Consider the following 13,661-nt stretch of genomic DNA (forward strand, 5'->3'; position numbering starts at 1 on the left):
AAAAGCCAGTGCTGCCTGCAGGTTGGGCAGTGCAGTCTCCTCTGTCTGTCCTCACTTACAGGGGGGCAGAAGCAAAGCTGAGGCAGAATTAAAGCCCACCAGCAGCATCAGGGCTGTCAGACTGGAGCTGCTCTCTGTGGAGGAATGCAGAGACAGTCCTTGGAGTCACACAGGGCACACAGAGCTGCTTGTCAAGGGGAAAGGAGCTGCAAGGGAAGGAGGGGGTAAAGGCAGCCCCTGACGGGAAAAATGGCAACATCTCCACTTCTTGGAGAAGTTCCTGGCATTCCCCTTAAATCCCTGCTCTCCTGAGTCCCAGCAGAGGTGTAGATGACTTTATCCCAAATCCCAGCCCCAGGTGTTTTGGTCATTAAACCCTGAAGCAGGTTAATGCCAAAGCATGAGGCTGTGCTGTGCCAGAGGAAGGGCTCGGGGGCAGCGCCCTGTCACAGCACTGCTGGATGTATTGGGGGCTGGCAAGGGATGGAAAGGTGATTTCCCTAAAAGAATATTCCTTTCCAGACTACAGAAAATATGGATCCTCTATTCCTTAACTTGATAAAAAGCTATATTTATTTTGGGCTTTTTGGTAAGTTCTGGTTTGGGTTTTCTTCTTTTTTTTTTTGAAGAAGTTTAAAAGGGTGGCTTAGGCACATTATCTTTACTGAAGGGAAATTAAGCTGTTGTGATTGCCTCTGTACAGCAGCTAAAGTACATTTAGAAAATTTTATTGTACATCCTGAATGGAATAAAACCCCTACATTGATTTGTCAAAGTGCTATCAAGGGTCAGGAAAGCTCACCTCCTGAGCTAATTTGCTGGTCTTATTTAAAACCTCTTGCTATTAGCCAAATAATTATTTCTCCTCTGCTCAAGCTCCTGCATTTGGCTAATGCGTGAGCAGAGCATCAGGAAGAATAATTGTGACACCTGGAGTCTCACTGCCAGCCTCTAGCAGATGACAGAATTGTTCTGTGCCCCTGTTCCCTGGGCTGCTTCTCAGAGCAGACCCAGCCTTCTCCTGAGCTTTCCTGCTGCTATTTAAGCAGTTGAATTTCACTTATTCTTAGCATGCCCAAGAGCCTGTCTCAATGCTTTCATCCCTGAGTGTTTTAAAACTATTTCAAGGAGCCTGAGCAAAAAACCATGCTGTAGTTATCTGGATATGAATCTGATGAGTGAACCTGGTGATTCAAACCAGTTTTATCTTTATCTCCAGTGAATGCAGGTTTTGTCTTGCCACTCAGTTGCATACAGCTGCTTTATTGCACACAGAATGTGTTGGATTGGTGTCAAGGGCCCTTTCCCCCCCATTTCTCTTCTGGTGTCCAATCTTTTGAGAGTTTAAAATAGCAGTAGCTTTACATCACTTAGCTTTAAAGGCTGGGTTAGCCTGAAGGATTGATGGAATTGGGAAAGTTAAGACTGGAGGAGGTCAAAAGGGTGTGCATTGGATAAACCTATTAAGCAGAGGGTGGGAGTAGCACCACTTAAGGTCAGTTCCAAAACCTAGTTTGATCCCCTTTTAAAGGTAGGCATTCTGAACTGTACTAAAAAGATTTTCCCTTGGGTGTGGCAAAGTAATTTAGGATCCCAGAATGTTTCTGTAGCGCTCAAGACAGCAAAGCGTTCGATGTAGAACGAAGCAAAGTGTGCAGTAGAAAATCAACATGCAATCAAGAACTGGATTCCTGAGGGAGACTCTTTTCTAAGGAATCTGCTCAGGCAGAGAAAATGAGAGCTCAGATCCTCAGAGCGTACCTAGGGCTCATTAACACACACTGCTAAGCTTTATACTGTGCAAAACATGAATTATTGCTTTATTGGGAGCACCCCAGATTATGTAATTGCACCTTCATGGAAATAAACTAGCACATCTGATTTTTAATGTTGCCATTAGCAACAGCTCTGTTATCAATTTCAGCCCACATTCACCTCCTGAAACCTCCACCCCAGTGAAAGGAAACCCTGTGGGACAGTAATGCAGAAGTTGTTAATGCAAAGTGAGCCTGCGCTTTTGAGATACACACCCAGATTAACAATGAACACACTTCTTTTTGCACCCCATCCTAGATTCTAGTAATTTTTCAAAAAGTCAGGAGTTATAATTCCTGTAACACCCTCAGAAAACACACTGGCATCTGAGCAATCACCACCCTGAAATGGTGAAGCTTTGACACATATTTCCTGCAAAATATGGACAATACCCACATTTGGAGGAAATTCTCAGCCTGATTATCTGACAGAGAGGTTTTTCTTTGTAAAAGTGAATACTAAATTGCTGACTTTCCAGTTCAGGAAAGCTTTCCTGTACAGCACAGCAGTTAAACTGGGACTGTCAGAGGTGCTGGGTTGTTTGCTCTCCTGAAGCAGGGATGTATTCAGGCAGTAACAGTTCAGAAATGAATTTAAATGCTCAGCTTTCCTTCTGTTTTTATTCAGTTTCACCCCAGCAGTATTTCTTTTTCTATTTCAAGCCCAAAATTGTGTTTTTACTTTATTATTAAAAGCCTGGAAATTCCCTCAGACTTTTATAATTAGTGAGCTGAAAAACTCAGATTTTGTATCCCCTGAAATGGCATGACCTATTTTTCAAAGAAAATAAACAAGACTTTTAAATTAAAGAAACAGCTGTTTGTACAGGGAAATATTGAATTTGTAGGTACTGTGATCAAAAAATGAACTCCATTCAGGCATGTTTATATATCTTATAATACATGTGGTTCTCTCAGCTGCCACAAAGTTGCTGTCATGAACACAGAGAAGTCAAAGTAAAATGGGCAAACGCAGTCCTGGTATAATTCTACTTGCTGAAATGCATTTTTGCTCTTCCTTATGATAATTCCAAATCTGTGCTACTGGCTTTAAGTGTAATCTGCCTGAATCTAAGTCAGTCATAGATTTAAACAGAATTTAGTTGCCATCAGATGATAAAAATAAGTATTTGTCTTTAATTATGGGTATTTTTCCCTCTCAAATGAAGCAATTTGTGACTAAAGGCCTAACCATTTCAAAAATGCTCTTTTTTAAGAACTGGAAAAAAAGGTAGTTGTACATACTTTCCTAGAAACATCTCTTCATGGTGAACTGCATCTCAGCTCTGCTTTTGTCACAGAAATATTTTGTTCTCACAAAAGACATATAATTCCTTTTTCTTTTTAAATTTTTACTAATTTCGGAAATGAGCCTACATCAGTGTCCTTTTTCATTGAAATACATCTGCAAAAGTGAGGTAGGAAAGTTTTCTACTGATTTTATCAACATGAGAAAACATGCAATACTTTGAGTATTATGCCATGGAAGTCCTTAATTTGTTAGGCATTAATTAATCAGGTATTTTGCATCAGATAATATTTTAAAGCCAAGATTGAGTTTTTAATGTTTTCTGTGATTTCTGTGTGTTTGCACACAGTGGAGGTGGGATAAGGACAATTTTACCAATCATAGAAGACTGGTCAGATTCTTAAGAGCAGCCAACAATCCCTCCAAAGCACTACATCATTCTAATTTTCATAGCATTTGGTTCCCCACAGAACTGTGCAATAGACTTTTTCATGCTCCCTTTATCTCTTTCTCCTTTAATAACAAATTATTTTTGAGGGGAAGGATGATCCTGCAGGGAAGATGCTATCTTAGAACTCAGATATGTAGGTTTGTTTCCAGCAGACATTCTATTCATCATCTGGGAACTGAAGATAATGTTGCTTTTTCTACTTTTTGAGAGTCTTGTGAAAATGAATTCACTGTGGATAGAAAAAAATTCAGATAGTGTGAGTGGTGTTGTGGAAGGAATTAAATGTTCTCTGTTCTAAAACAATGGAATGAATGCCAAGCAGTAGCAGTAGGAAATGAGTGAAATTGAGCTCTGGCCCAAAGCAGGTGTTTTCCATTCCCACAGTTCATTGGCTCTGACTATGATTCTGATGTCAGATAACACATTAATTTGTTTAGCTGATCCAAATCATATAATTATTGCAAAGTGCTAAGTGACCTGCACACCAATAGCTTCTAACATTATTTGGCAGACCTAAAATAAAAATAGTAATAATATTTATAAAAATAGCAATAAAACTTATAAAAATACCTTGGAAATAGTATAGAATAGATGCTATTCCATGCTGGTTACCATAAAGTAGCAGGAGCACATGGAATAACTTACAGGGCTTTCTAGACCCTACTAATCTCTCTTTCACTCCAAAGGTATTCAGATCGTACTTAAAACTTTTGCTGAAAGCTTTCATTACTTTTTAAATGGATTTTACTCTTCAAAAGTGTTGTTTTAAGTCCCCTTGGTTGGGAAAGACTTCAAATCAAGTTCTATCTTTAATGCTGCCTTTTGGAGCAATGTCCCACTTCCTGCTCTTGAAGTGAGGAAAGGCTTTTAATCTTTTGTAGGTGCACAGTAAAAGATTTTAACTTAGCAGTGGTTTTATACCACAGGGTTCTGTGTGTTGTCATTTAATTACTTTATTCTGCATGAGCATTCATTTATACATTGCAGGAACAAATGGATGGAAAGCAAAGGATTAATATTTTACCAGCTTCAGAGTAACAGTAAGGCTGTCAGTGTCAGAATGACATTATCAACCTGTTAAAATCATGCCATTAGGACTTTTTGGAGAGCAGTGCTTTCACAGGGGACAGCTATTGAGCCAAACACTCAGCCCCAGCTTGAACACCAGTGTGGAAAGGGCATGTGGAGAAAAGGAGAGTTGTTTGCCATGTTTTGCATGTTTCAATTTAGGCCACAATCACAATCCAAATTAAATTAAGGCAACCTGGAAACCGCTTTGGCTCCGCTGGACTTCTTGACCAAGTTTGAAGCCTGTAGAGAAGGAGCCATTCTACTTCAAATGGAAGCTGGAGTCCTATAATTGTACTTATAACTGAAATTGCAGAAGCAGCTTTGGGAGGAAAACCAAGTTTTGTCAGTGATTGTGTCCAACCACACTTGAGGGATTTTCATCAAGCAGAAGCATTGGTGCCCTGCCCTTTAACTTGTGACAGTCAAACATTTTTGACACTTCATCATTTTGCAAACAATCTCATTTTCTCTGCCAAAATGTAAAAGTTTCATTACTTTGAATAATGTCTTCCAAGATAAATACAAATTTGAAGACAACTTGCAACATACTGTGGTGAAAAAATCCGAGTTCTCTTTTCCATATTTTGGTGGAAATTTGAGACTTTGTTTACTTAAATTACTTCAATTAAAGCAAAACTTTGGGATATGTAGAGTAAAATGGGTACAAATGTAGGACAGCAAGCATTAAGAAAATGTTAATAAAATTATATTTTTATTATATTTAAAAAATGTGGTGTTTTTTGCCTCTACTGTAAAGTCTGTGCAGTTCGTTTTTCAAGGCAGTTGGGTTGCATCAACTGGTTGTTACTAATTTGTGGGTTTCTCTTCAGGCATTTCATATCCTCTCAGCTTCTACCATCTGCCAATAATTATAGCTGAAGAGATTGGCCAGCAAATCCAAGCACAGCATCTTGTCCATAGATCGTTCTCCATCCGTGGATTGCTCACAAGGCTGTGAATTCCTGGATAATATCAGTTTCCATAGGCTGCTTAAATTTATCATGTTTGTTCTCAAAAATGTTGTGGGGGTCAGCTGGAGCAGAGGAAGAGGAAGGTCACTGCTTTTGGAGGAGCTCCCCAGCTTGGGGATCCCTGCAGGAGTTTGGGGAGATGCAGGACAGTGGCCACACATGGGGCAAGTGGGGTGACATCCCCAAGCCTGGAAGCCAGACCTCACCAGAAATGTTGGGAATGTGCACGGCAGAGACACCTGCACAATCAGAATATCAGCCTGGAATTGTGTCAAGTTATATCTTAATCCCATGTCATTGTCAAGGAGCTTTAGGTAGGAAAAATGTGTATTTTCATTCCAGGCTCAACAGAATACCAGATTCTACTTTTTTTAGTTTTTGATTCAGGTGTCTCTGAATTCAGTGTTTGCATCTGAATTTTCACCTCCCTTAAAATTTCAGGCTTGTCTGAATGCACCATGCACTGCCCCTTATTTCCTTCCCTCTGCACTTACTACTGAGCTGTTAGTTACTGCTCATCTGCTCTTGGTGTTGATTTTTAATTTGAGCGGCATGTGTTGAAATGCTTTCAGACGTGGCTGATTTTGATACTAGTGACATAATTACTGCCTGCTATTAGATAAGCAGTGCATGACTTTAATAAATGTAACCATCTATGCTCATGACTGACTTTTGTTGGGATTTAAAATGCAGAGTTAATAATTTTGAATGCAAATATCATTGCAAAGGCAAGTAGAGGAAGATGTGCCTGGCTGTAAAGTTTTAGGATATTGAAACAAGGAAAATTAAAAATTAGGGAAAATTTTGTTGTCAGAGACAGACACTGTCTTTTAACTTCAAACCTTGAACTTAATTAGTTTCATCAGTTGCTTTTTAAACCACTTGGAGTGCAAAACTGTCTCTCTGTGGTGTTTCTGAGGTCCTCGGGACGAGGGAAGAGATGAGAATTTGACTCCATGGTCTCAGAAGTCTGATTTATTATTTTATGATATGATATGATATTAAAGAATGCTATACTAAAACTATACTAGTGAAAGAGAAAGGATACATCAGAAGCCTAGAAAAGAGTAATAATGAAAGCTTGTGACTGACAGCGTGTCTGACACAGCTGGCTGTGACTGGCCATTAAGAAAAAACAATTCACATGGAACCAATCAAACATTCACCTGTTGGATAAACAATCTCCAACCTCATTCCAAAGCAGCAAACACAGGAGCAGCAATCAGATAATTATTGCTTTCATTCCTCTCTGAGGCTTCTCAGCTTCCCAGGAGAAAATCCTGGGCAAAGAGGATTTTTCAGAAAATGTCATGGTGATAGTCTCTCTGCTTCTGAAAGTGTGGAGAAGAAGGCTGCCCTAGATGAACCTGCATGTGCTGAATCTCTCCTGCATGGAGAGTGTTGGGCTGATGCTGCTCACCCAGGGTGTGCCTGCCCCAGAAGATCTGCCTGCTGTTTGATTGCTCCCTGCCAGCGCAAAATTCTCTTTTTTCTACCAGTACCAGTAGTGTGGGAGCTTGGTAAAATATCTTTATACTTACCTGCCTTTGTAGAGCTGGATTTTCAGCTGTCATAGCTCAGGACACTTCATGTAGGATTTTCCCAGGAATCTGCATTTATAAAAGTGATTTTCAAAAAGTGGCTTTTCCACTCAGGCTAAGGGAGAAGTGATGTCACATTTATATTCCTGAGGCTGAAAGCCTCCTGTGTCACAGAGAGGGCCCATCATTTCTGCAATGCCCTTGCTTTGGTGAAGAGAGGGACTCAGGAAATACTGAGAGTGGTAGAGACAACCAGTGGAACCTGTTTTTCTTTGAGCTGGGGTGTGGATGGACTAGGGCTGGTCTGGGGTGTCAGAACTGTTGTTATCAAGCAAGAAATGGCACTGTTATCACTAAACTGAGAGATCAGCTCTGCTGGAAGTGCCAATTACTGGCAATATATGAAGTGTGTTTCTTGGTCTAATTGGGAAATATTTTTAAAAGACGCTAGAAATCATGGGAGTGAACTGTGAACTTTGTGTCCCTCCAGGTGAATTACTGGTGTGGATTCCTAAGGGAGCTGGGGAAAATGCTTCTGAAGAAGTGTGATAGATGTCTTTAGGGAATCTGAGCCTGGTTAATGCTCTCCTGCCTTTGTCCTGAGTTTATTGTAGCAGTATAAAATTTAAAACTGCTGATGCATGGATTACAGAAGACTTTAGGAAATAATCTTTGTACAGTGCTTTGTGGGCTTCCACAGATGGCTGCTGCATTTCACCCTGTGATTTTTACAGGCATGAATGGAGAGCAAAGAGAACGTGCTACCAGTGCACTGCATCCACCATGGAGCCTTTCCATCCTTCCATGCTTTCTTCCACACATCAGGATAATAAATAACACATCCCACTTGCTCACAAGGTGTTGAGGTTGCCCGGAGCAGCAGCCTCCAGTTTTTATCTGTAGATCTGTCATGTATTAAGAGCAATTTTTCTGTCCTTGCTTTGTATCAAGCTTGGGAATTCCTGGTGGATACTTTCCCTCAGCTGATGATGCCAAACCACTGATGCTGGTGTTTAAAGCTCATAGTCACAGTTTGATCTAATGCCCTGCACTTTTTTTCTGCTGTAAAACATATTGCTCTCCTTTAAAAATGTCCTTTGTCTCTTTTCACAGAGTGATGAGGTTCTAACAGTCATCAAGGCCAAGGCACAGTGGCCAGCCTGGCAACCTCTGAATGTGTAAGTAAGTAGGGAATTGTCTCTCAAGAGCTTTGTGTTGGCTAAAGAAATAACCTAAAATTTGTTGATAGATGAGTTTGATGAGGTTTTCAACTTTTTTTTTTCTTTTTCTGGTGGAGTGCGTTTGATTGGTTTGTTGTTTTGTTTTGTTGGTTTTGGGTTTTTTTTCCCACATCTGCTTATCTCTTTTATTCCTCTTTAGCATCTCTCCATTTTTTACATGGTTTGGTTGGCTAGCTGTGGCAGCAGGACTATCCCATGGAGTTTGTGCCTCCCACACATAAAGAGTGATGTTTATTCAGTGCTTTTTCAAACATGTTATACTGTTCTGCACGTGGTAGCAGCATTTTTTGGCATACTGTCTCCCACTCTGTGCAATGCACTGTTACAGCAAACCCTGATGCACCAACAGAAAACTCTCAAAGGATCAATTTTTCAAAATGCCAGTCTGAAACACTCTGTGATGGCAGTGCATCCACCATGGAGCCTTTCCATCCTTCCATCCATCCTTGCATGCATCAGGATAATTAATTACACATCACACGTGCTCTCAGGGTGTGCTAGGTTGCCCAGAGCAGCAGCCTCCAGTTTTTATCTGTAGATCTGTCATGTATTAAGAGCAATTTTTCCGTCCTTGCTTTGTATCAAGCACCAACAAAAAGCTCTCAAAGGGCTAATTTTTCAAACTGCCAATCTGAAACCCCCTGTGATGGGCTCCTGATCATGGGGGTGCTGTAACATAACCATGGCTGTTTCACCAAGTGAGGCAGGAATTTGCTTCCCAGCATCCTGGCTCTGGGATCTCCAGCACTCAGCAGAAAAGAGGAGAAAACTGCTCTTTCAGAATGCTCTTGAGTTTCCTGGAGGTCCTTCAGGGGAGATGTCAGAGCAGGGCTGGTGGTTCCTGGATAATTTATCTGCACTTGGGCCAAAGTTCATGCTCATTATCCAAACCCAAATGAGTGAGACCTACAAGAAGTGACTAAGATGTGGACACAGTAAAAGGGATCTGAGCTGACAGTCAATTAAATCCTTGGAGGAGCAGGGCAATTAGTTTTCTGCAAGACTGTACAGAAAAATAGTCCTGTTTTCTATTTCCTGGGAGCAGTTAGTGAAGCACTGTGTCTGATTTTGTTACCTGTATTTCAGAAAGCATGTGAAAACTTGAAGGTTAGTTAAGAAAAAAAAAACAAACAAAAACTAACCTGCAAAAGAGTTCAGTTTTCAGAAAACATCCCTACCCTAAAGGGGCTTAGAAACTCTTAAGCAGCTTAGGACTTAAGCCATTCACTTTATCCTTTTCCCCTCTGAAAAAAAAGGGAAAAAAAAAAGAAAGAAAAAGAGGTTAGGAGGTGAGCTCAGCTTAAATAGTGAAAAGATTTCTGATAGCTGATCCCTCTTTAATCTAGAAAAACCACAATCCAACAAACAAATGAAAAAAGAAAGCCAACACCAAAGTATCAAAGTATGAAATCCCTCCTAGCATGGCAGCTAAGGAAATTCATGACAAGGAAATGGTGTGGGAAAAGACTTTACCACTGTGACTAACCTTGAGAGCAGCTTACCTGAGCATAAGATGAATTCTCCATCACTGGGATGTATTTTAACCCTGAGACAGGGTTGTAGGCTCTGCACAGGAGCTGCAGGTTAGGCTTTTTTGGTCTGTGTAATGCAAGAGGTCCCAGTGATGGCCTTCCTGATTTATGGTCTTATCTTGGAAGTCCAAGATTTGGATTTGGTAGCGTTTGCCATGGAACAACTGTGGATAGCACTTTTTTCCTTGCTGCCTTCTTTCCATTCCCTCCAAATTAAGACTTTAAGATGGAAACTTTAAAATGAAAACTTTTCCATTGTTCAGCTCTGGAGAGTTCTCCATCTCAAAAGAGCCGTTTATTTTTTCACTCCCACTTCAGTCCTAAAGCAACAGCTTTGTCTGATGTTTCTGTTACCAATTCCACCTGGAACTGGCTGCCGTGGCTGCCTGGCAGCCTCTGGCATAGAGCAGGTTTGTATTTTGTTCACAGGAAGATGGAGAGAGGATCTCCAGCTCCAAAGTCTCAATACATCCACTTGAATGTATTACATCACAAAAATTAATCCTAATTAAAGTGTGTTGCTCCACTCATTATTCCTAATTTTATGCAGGCCTAAGAAACTGCACAAAAATCTGAGTGTGAACAACTTCAGGAGCTTTCTTAGACAGATTCTTTCACAGAGATGTCTGTGAATGTTTTTGCAACACCCTCCACATGTTTTTCCAGTCAATTTTTACCTTTTCTCTATGGCAGTTCTCACCTTTCAGTAACATCAAAAAGAATAAATCTTGGTACTTTTGCTTTCAAATGCTCTGCAGGGGTTCCCCTAACCCTTCACTTTACAGGTAGTATTTGATTTTTGGCTTTTTAAACAATATTTTTTTGTCATATTTTGACATGATGTTTGGCTTTTTAATTCCACTTATAAATATCATCTCAGCTTCACAAGAAGACAACATTTTCAATATCCTTTAACTGTGGTTAATTTCACATTTTCTATAGTGGCTTGTCCTTCTTGGAATTTAGATTAGAACTGTGCAAGTGTTGAATAATGACTCCTCAGGATAAACATTTTTTCTATTATTATATGCAGCACAACCATCTTACTAATCAGGAATCGACTAAAAGTCATGAATATTTTATTTTTTGTGTAGTCCTTGGTTGTGTATGTAATGGATAATAGGGTGTGATAGTAGTGCCAAAGTGGCATTTCAATGTGCCACGATAAGCACAGCATAAAACTCCTCTGGAATGTGCTTCACAGCAATTATAAAATGCATAATAGTATCATTTTATGGAGGTCTGAAATGTCAAAAGTTGTAAAATTCAGCCTGCTCTCACTTCAAAGTTTACCTCACGATTCCATGTCATCTCCCAGTGTGATATAATGTGGGAAAAGCATCCTGCCAAACTTCAGTGTCTGTTTTTTGTGGATCCTCTCCTCAACGCGCCCGCTCTTTGTCACTGTTTTCCATTTTTATTTTTCTTCCTATCGCTCCTCTTTATTATCCTTACTTCAGTTTCCTAATTCAGGGCACCAGTGGGCAGAAAACTCTCCTGAGTTTTTCCATATAGGAGACAGCTTTGGGTGATATTTGTGAACCAGTTTTTTGGTTGCCTGACTGAAAGAGCATCACTGGTACCATGAGAAGGATGAGCGCCAGACCGAGTAATAAAACATTTTTGCCGTGGCTTATATTTGAATCACCAAGTCCTGTGTCTGAAATTCTGACTTTAAAGTACTTCCTTGAGCACACTGGTATCAGTCTCCAGCGTGCTGTCAAATCAAAGTAATTTTTCTTATCTTTCTTGTATAAACAAGTGCACAGCCCATTGCTCCCCTTCCTCACGGCCGTGTTTCAGGCAGAGTCAAAATGTTATTTTCATACCCAGCTGCAAATCGTTGGCCTTTGGCAGTATGGAGGATAAAATACATCAAAACCAGGCTGTGCCCCTGGTGTCCAAATCTGCATATCTGGCACCTGTGAAATAAACAAGCCATGACAGAAAAATGTGGGATAAAGAAGGCAAGACTTTTAAAGTTAATATGCATCAAATTCACCAGGAGCAAGTGTCTTCTAAAATTTTGCCTTGAATTCCCTTTCCCAAAATATATGCCATCTTTATTTTTGGGGTTTTTGTTTGTTTGTTTGTTTGGGTTTTTTTTGGCTGTACTTGTTATTCCTTTGTTCCTTTTATTTCAAATCTGAACATCACCGTTGAGACACAAAAGGAGAAGTATTTGAATTGTAATTTTTGGGTTTAATCACTCTTTTGTATTCCCTGTAAACCAGGGGAGCACGTAGCCCTGTGCAACACTGTGGAATCTGAAATTCCATGTACAGCCTACCACTGATAAATACAAACATGGGTTCCATACAGGATGGAAATTATTCTCCAGTAGTAAATTTAAAGTTTTGTAGGTCAACCTATAGAGAACATATTTCAATGCAAAAATTCAAGGTATTTTATCTTGGTAAAGAGCATGGTGAGAGTACCTGACATATAAAGAGTTCAGCTGTTATGAAGTGTACACAAGAATTTTCTTATTTTTCTCTCACTTTATTTTTTTTTCTTTGATGCAAAACCTCTTTTTCTTTCCAACTTTTTTATTGCCTCAGTCCATTCTTAGTTACAACCAATGTACCTTGAACTGAAAGACGTTTTTCCTTGCTTTCATTCTGAACTATCTGAAGTTTAGAAAACTTTCCTTTCCTTCCTTATTGTCCCTCCTGTTTCCATTTCCCCTCTCCCTGCTGTTTGTGGGAGCAGTCATGGTCCTGTGGTTTTCCAGTGCCTTGGGGCTGTGCCGAGGTCTGACTCCTTTCCTTACCCATTTAAGGAGCTCTTTCCCATTTATTTCGAAATTACCTAGAACACTCCTATAAGCACTTGGGAAGCCTAGCAGTAAAAGGAGGCCTAGTCCTATATCATTCCAATGGATGGAAGTATTTATATATTATTTCTAGATTTATGTGTTTATATATATATATATATTACTATATTTTTATATTTAAGTATTTATATATTTATAATTTGGTATGGTTACCTCATCATCTCCTAAAGTGATCCCATCCACCTCCTTCTATTTCAAGTTTTGCATATCTCTGATGTCTTTTCTCTGACTACAAAGATGTTGGAGCTGTTTTTCCTGGCTGGCATGGAGGATATCAGGAAATGGGACAGCATATTCCTAAGTATGGGTTTTTAGCATTGTTACAGGTAATGTGACTTGAACTGTTCCAAAAATCAAAGAGTAATCTATAGAAAGTTGATGGAAAAAAGAAAAACTGCTCTGATCCAAAATAACTTTGAGTTGACAGATCATACAAGGTAGAGGGAAAAATGCTGACATGCTCAGCTGCATTTTCCTTCCTTTATTCTTGAATAAAAGGTCTTTCAATCTTCCAGAATTCTTCTGTCACCATTTGACAAAAAATGTTCGGCGTAGGTTTTGATCCTGCACTGGATTTGCTCCGATCAATAAATTTCCATTACAGCATTTGGCAATTGGAAGTCAAGCCACAGATGTGTATATTTGGGCTTTCTGTGTTGGTTTGCTTTTTACTTTACTTTCATTTTATAAATAAAAGTAAAGTAAGAAGCAAATAAATAAATAAAAGTAATAATAATTCTATTTATTTATTTATTTATTTATTTAGTCTCACTTTTTTAATTTGAAAACTTTTTTTATTTTTTACTTTTATTTTTTTATTGAAATGTTTAAGTTTTGATAGGGTTTTTTTCTTACTTCACTATAATTTGCTGCTGGCCCTGTGCCCATAAATTTTTTTTTCCCTAAAGCAACCTCCACACTGAGATCACTGAATGTTGTTAGATGTTGTTAGACA

The 13,661-nt window shown here is 39.4% G+C and overlaps 1 protein-coding gene across 1 annotated transcript in view; it reads left to right on the forward strand.

The window, feature by feature from the left end:
* The window catches only part of SPON1 (spondin 1), a 181,051-nt gene that overhangs the window by 141,259 nt on the left and 26,131 nt on the right, over positions 1-13,661 (forward strand). Inside the window, exon 7 of the mRNA XM_084207154.1 lies at positions 8,211-8,275. Within this exon, the coding sequence (XP_084063280.1) occupies positions 8,211-8,275 (65 nt within the window). The remainder of the gene's footprint in view (positions 1-8,210; positions 8,276-13,661) is intronic.

This window comes from Fringilla coelebs (genome assembly GCF_963513975.1).
Source record: "Fringilla coelebs genome assembly, chromosome: 6".
NCBI lineage: Eukaryota > Metazoa > Chordata > Aves > Passeriformes > Fringillidae > Fringilla > Fringilla coelebs.